We start from the raw sequence: 6,176 nt of genomic DNA on the forward strand, positions 1-6,176 counted from the left end.
AGAAGAACTCAACAAGCCAGATTGCTGAGGGAAGGGAGAAAGGATTTAGAAAAAGGGAAGGACTTATATATATTTGTATATCGGACCGAATTAGAGATTCAGATTATAAGCTATGTAGTAGGGTTCGTTTGCAGAGTGGTGGTTGTGAGGTTTTGGCACTTAGGTTGAGTGATGGAGACTCCATTCCAAGTGTTTTCATAAGGAAGTTCTTTTCCTGCAAAATTCATAAAGAAAATGGTGTCAAAGAAAGAAGAAAAAAATGGTTATACACTTATGCCAAGGATAATATTATTACTAGTATAATAAAACATGTAACTATTACTGCTACAATCTTGCTGTTGCACTTAATTCTTTAGTCTCCAAATGGTTAACTTACACTTTCTGAAAATTGTGGGCTAGGAATTCCTGCAGTTAAGGATCTGAATATAGGGGTAACTTGAAGAGGGGAATTGAACTCTGCACTTGATAAGGCAGAAACAATGCCATCATTGTTTATCTGCTCCTCACAATATGAAAATATATCTGCTACAGAAAGATATATATATATATATCTAATTAGCAATTCTGATTCATCAAAATGTTAGGATAGGATATAAAAACTATTTCATTTTGACAAATTATAAAACATAATTTCTTAGTCAGAATAAATATAGTTTAGGAACAATTAACCATATAAATTATGGCAACGAGTGTCATATGTTACCACTCTTTTAACATCATTTACCTGGCAAAGTTGTACATTGTTTCTAAACTGGAAATTTTTGGTACCAAAAATTGTCTTCCCTTTTATTTTTATTTTCTTATCATGGAACTTGATTATCTTACCTTGAGTCACTGTTGGACTAAAAAGAAGCCCTTGGTCACATTCTCTAACTCCTTGATCTCCATCTCCATCTCCAATTTGAATAGACTTCAGTTCCGTTCCAATTTCTTGATGTAGCGCGTGTTCCAAATTCTCATCAGCGGAATGCGGCAGTATAACTGATCCTGTACTGTATTCAGAACTGCCCGGAGAGTCTACATATAGTTCCATTTGCCTGTAATAGATTCAGAAACTATTAGATATTCCATATAGCACTCATGATGTTATATTTTCAATGAACTTAAAGTACCTCCAACATGGCTCGATTCCCTCACTACTACTCTTTAAGTCCTCCAACAAATCTTTAAGGTCTACAAGCTGTAAATCTGGAATCTTATATCTGGGAGTGTCTGATTCTTTTGTACGATTCAGAAACTCTTGAAGAACCTGGTCTCAATACACATGTGTTAGAAGATATATGCTCAATAACTAAGCCATGCAGATATTAGCTTGGGATTATCAGAATCAAGTTACGCATTTTTTATATCAGCGAAACGCTGGCAAGCTGATCTATGAAAATATTTCAGATATTCTTCAAAGCCAAGATTACCAATTTTTAACACTCTTCATTATTTCTTTTGTCTTGTTAGAATATCTATGATTAAAATGGTCAGGAATTCAATCCTCGCAACCTCATTATTCATAATTAAAGCGTTAGCATAAGGTAAAGTGGGCCTGCGCAAGATCTACATTTCAAGTGACTTTTGTTTCAAGGGGCATGTTAGAGAAACAAGTCATCCCTGAGACTGTACCTAAAAGTTTAATCTTGTAGAGGGGTGCTTTTTGACATGCATAATGTTGCATTTGTCTAGAAATTATATGATCCTATAATGCCTAATTCTTTATGATTAGCTTGTGATGCTACCAGGGTGCTAAAGAACTAAGCACAGTACAATCAGGTACTACAAAGTACATTCAGGTAATAATAGCAGAATCAACTTAATCCATCCAATAATAAGTATATATTATCTAGCTTACCAAGGAAATTATTTTAGAATTTTCAAATCGAGTATCAAATATGTTAATGACTTTCATTATTATCATATAGATAGGGTTGACATGAATATTGATTTAAATCTTGAGATATAATACATATTTTGGTCTTTGATTTTGATGACACCAACTAAGAAGTTCATTCTTAAAGAAGCACATAAGTTCAAGACTTAAAACAAGAGCAAGTGCAGAAACTATCAAGTCTCACCTTCCATGCATTTTCAAGACTTTGGTCCATGTTCTTTGCATCAACTTTTAGAGCTAGTGAACTTAGTAACTCTGCTTGTTGCATCAATGCACTTATCTTTGGGTCATCCTTTTTAAGGAATGTTCCTTGAATCTTGTTGTTTTGGGCTGCAAAAGCATGATAAACCAAGAGTCATATTAGAATGAGAGGATATAAAAAGTTACTTTAGGCTGAATATATTACTGTTGTCCTGTTTTCTTTTTCTTCAATTTGAAAACATCAACATAACTACTAAACATCGCATTGCAGACATGAAGTTTACCTGGAAAGATGTTCACATTACGAGAGTTTTGAGATAACTCTGCAAAGGGTGCTCTTGATTGCTGATTTAATGGAGTTCCATTTTGTTTATGTGATCTATCACCAAAGCCAATCTTTTCTGCACCATAGTCAGGGATATGGGACCTCCTATATGGCAACATGATGACAAGTTAGCACTCTTCTTATCGAAATTGTGTATTCTTAATCTGATACTTAGTGTAACATACCTCATCTTCTTATTAGCTATCGCATATTCTAATTCTGCCTCTGTATTATAACCATGTTGTAAAATAACCCTCTTGTTATTTGAATTGATGAATGAAGAGTTGTTCTCTTTTGCCAAGGCTTCATATTTTGCTCTTTTTTTGCATAATGTGGAGAAACGATTTTTCACAGCATTATCGGTTCTGCACACAAAACATGGCAATAAGAATAACTATTGGTAAAATGTATATTTGGTATTCTTCTTTAAGGAAAGAATGCATTTTTGGTTACCTGCCTGAAACCACCTTTGCTATTTCTGTCCACCTGTTACCAAATACTTTTTGTGCCTACACCGATAATAGCGAGAAATTAGCTCAAAAATCACATTCAGTCAGAAAACACAGAACATTTGTAAGTTGTAACCTACTCTTAGTAGGCAAGAATTAGATGCAAAATAAACGATCTTGCTACGGTACTAGCACTTAATATCCACAGTTAATGAATGGATTATAATCCACCACACAGAAGGCAGAGACAATAAGGAAAAGTGGAAGTTGTAGTCCAAATTTTCAGAGTTCTATAGATTGTTATAATATACTAAACTTGTTAAATTCCAACGGAAACTGCTGTAGCATGAAAGTATAGCTTTGGAACATAGGAAGTATCGATTTACCTCGCATAAGAGCATGTCTTCCTCCGGTGACCATCCTCCTTTCTTGAAATCAGAATTTAAATAAGTGTACCATCTGGTGTTTAATCAATTACTTAAGTATCAGATTGAGAATAACAACAACAAAGCAGAAGCCATGAAAGTCTTCATGAACTTTTTAATAAACCGAAAACCGAAAGCATCTTGATTGAACTCTTATCTAAATTCAAAAACTTCACCTTCTTCTGCACTGTCTTGTCGTTTTGTCCTTGAATTTAGAAGCAATAATTGTCCAACTGCATGTAGTTATTGCAATCAAAATCCCTTAGTTTCACAAATCACAACCATACCAATAAAAAAAAAGCACTAGTGACTAGTGAATAATAATTCAAAAGAAGACTAACAAAAAAGGGTATCAATACTTTTCAGTTCCATGTGTGCTAATCTGTTCCCTTAGTATATCATCCTCCTGCAACTCACATAACACAGATAAGACACTACTCCAAAGATTGAAGAATGCAATAGAATACTAATACTACTACAATTAATAACGAAATAAAAGAATATATACTAGAAAAACCTCTTTATTCCATGTCACAATGTGACGCTCCTTCTTCTTAGATTCTTCATTGACCACAACCTGCTTATGCTTCTGCAGTTTTTTCTTCATATCTTGCATGATCTTCTTGTCTCAGTGAGTATTTAGTTTATTCTATTAGTGTCTTGGACGCTCCCTCTTTTTACCGGAGCCAAGTTGCATGCTAAAGCCAATGTTCTACCTTTATAATATCAATGAAAAAAGCTTTTAGTCATTTTACATAAAAAAAATATAACAAAAAGTGAAAACCCTTCTTCATTCTCTTTTACACCATCACTGTTTTCACTGTTTTGTGTTTCAAAACGGGAACCGTAATAGCATAAATTCCATTCTCCAAAAGCCACCTTAACTAAAAAGCTATTATTCCATTAAAATAACTCCAAAGAAATGGCCTCGGATTCTAACTTTTTCAGACCAAGGCAGAACAAAAACAGAACACAACCCAATGCTCAAATTAAGTGATCAAATCCAAAAACCACATGAAAGGATAATAAGGGAAAATGGGCAATGAAAAATACATAAATTGGAGGGTAAAGGGTACATTGATCATAATTACATAAGGGTACATAAATCGTATTTTTTTGAAGCACTTGAGAAAGTGTGTATTTTGATGCAGCAGTATAATAGTAATACTAGTTAGTGCCTTAGTGGTATGCAATTGATAACTCAGAAAAGGTGATGGTAGATCTTAAAAAATGTAACTTTGGGAATACCCAAATGATAAAAAGTTGTTTTCAAAGTTCTCAAGTAGACAAAGACCTCGAATATGAATATTGTGTTTGAGATTCTGTTATCACAGTTGTTAAACTGGAAAAAAAAAACACTGAGAAGTGAGAAGAACAAGGAAGCAACAACTTTAGGTTAGTTAGAGCATCTTAAAGTTGAATGTACTAGAAGTGATATTAGTGTGTCTCAATTGCTATTTTCTATGTTTTTTCTCATATGAATAAAAAAAATCCTAGTTGCTTAATTTTATTAGACACACCTCTTCACATTTGGTAACATCAAATGTTTTTCTTAAGAAAAAAAGAAATACAATCAAGTGATTTCATATAAAATTAAATATATATAAAATATTTTGACCAAAGCCAACACGATTTGCTAAAATGGATCAATTCGAAAAATGAATAAGTTTAGATTTAAAAAAATAACTCAAAAAAACTTGAGTTATTTCGAATTTGTCTAATTGAGCCTAACATGTCAAGCTACACAAGCTATCAAAAAACATAATAACCAAGTTAAAAGGTTGGCTAGGTATATATAAGAAATTGTTTTTTCCGACTAACTAGTTTGGATTTTGTTGGCTCAACTTTAAATCGTGGTGGAACAATCTAAATTGTTAGCTCTAATCACACGAAATTATTTTAGCTTAATCAAAAGTTTCAAATTCAAATAATAGAAATATATGATAGAACAAATTTCGCCACCTTTATAATCTTACCCGATAACTTGATGCCCTTATCGTGTTCGAATACGTCATGATTTATACCATAGTATAATTTTTTTCCACCTCTAAGTTCTAACTTTCTCTCCCAAACTTTTTGAAAACGGTCACACAAATAGAAAATATTAAAATGTTTTATATGATAGAATGAAGGGTAGGGAAATAATTTAAAAATGAATGGATGAGAGAGTTAGTGGGTGGGTATTGAAGGAAAGTTTGAATATAAAGCTGAATTTCATGAGGTGCGTGCAGTGTGCAGTGTATATATTATGGTGGTGTAGACTAGTGTCCACTATGCTGCACTAAAAAGAAAGGACACCATGCAACAATATATGATGATATTGCAATAGAAAAATAAAACACTTGAGATCTAACATCATATACATATGCATGTATTAGGTGTAAATATATATAATATGTTGAGAAGAGAAATAGAGAGATGGGTCAAGTTTATTTGAATTTTTGTGATTTTTAAGGACACATGAGAAGCTACGTGACTAACCACCTAAGATAGTGTTGCAGTCCAAACTTTTTTGCATTGAAATTAAATGGTTCGTGAGTTTCATTTATCTTTCACATCTTTACTCATGCTAAATGTACCACTCATTTAAATTTTTTTCCATTGTTTCTTTTAGTTAACAAAGAAAAAAATGGGGTTTGGTTTAGAAATTTTTCATGAAGGGTTGAACTCTCTCATCATATATGTGAGAGCGTTCACGTGTAACTTTTTCACTTATTTGTGTGTGAAATTTTAAATGATGTTTTGAATCTTGAGGTAAGTGTGTACAAAAAGATCTTGTGGAAAATGTTACTATTTATGCATAACAGTTTGAGTAATGATATAGGATTTGAAAATCTCACGAGAATGTCGGTGTTACTTTTACTTGCTCTGTATTGCCTTAATTCGTTCGATTTTGT

The 6,176-nt window shown here is 32.8% G+C and overlaps 1 protein-coding gene across 5 annotated transcripts; it reads right to left on the reverse strand.

The window, feature by feature from the left end:
• LOC109339115 (protein ODORANT1) lies at positions 1-4,681 on the reverse strand. Of its 5 annotated transcripts, none has more exons than XM_019576506.1 (13): positions 4,356-4,681; positions 3,797-3,995; positions 3,639-3,685; positions 3,456-3,512; positions 3,241-3,313; positions 2,859-2,914; positions 2,591-2,770; positions 2,365-2,510; positions 2,064-2,209; positions 1,113-1,249; positions 826-1,037; positions 377-525; positions 1-214 (listed from the first exon to the last, which is right to left on the reverse strand). In XM_019576506.1, exons 2-13 carry the CDS (start codon positions 3,893-3,895, stop codon positions 104-106), a joined length of 1,413 nt encoding a protein of 470 aa, XP_019432051.1. In that variant the 5' UTR covers positions 3,896-3,995; positions 4,356-4,681; the 3' UTR covers positions 1-103. The 5 variants fall into 5 exon arrangements, with proteins under 5 accessions (XP_019432051.1, XP_019432052.1, XP_019432054.1 ...); XM_019576507.1 differs by having other exon boundaries at positions 4,574-4,680; XM_019576509.1 differs by having other exon boundaries at positions 377-522; positions 3,797-4,681.
• Positions 4,682-6,176: the final 1,495 nt, after the last annotated feature.

Source organism: Lupinus angustifolius, unplaced genomic scaffold (genome assembly GCF_001865875.1).
Source record: "Lupinus angustifolius cultivar Tanjil unplaced genomic scaffold, LupAngTanjil_v1.0 Scaffold_58_20, whole genome shotgun sequence".
Taxonomy (NCBI): Eukaryota; Viridiplantae; Streptophyta; class Magnoliopsida; order Fabales; family Fabaceae; genus Lupinus; species Lupinus angustifolius.

Excerpts from the sequence above, each read along its gene's own strand:
- LOC109339115 (XM_019576506.1), bottom strand. The coding sequence starts at position 3,895 with ATGCAAGATATGAAGAAAAAACTGCAGAAGCATAAGCAGGTTGTGGTC. Across the intron at positions 2,511-2,590 it reads ATAGCTAATAAGAAGATGAG|GAGGTCCCATATCCCTGACT; the intron begins GTATGTTACACT and ends GTTGCCATATAG. Across the intron at positions 2,210-2,364 it reads TAATGTGAACATCTTTCCAG|CCCAAAACAACAAGATTCAA; the intron begins GTAAACTTCATG and ends ATGCTTTTGCAG.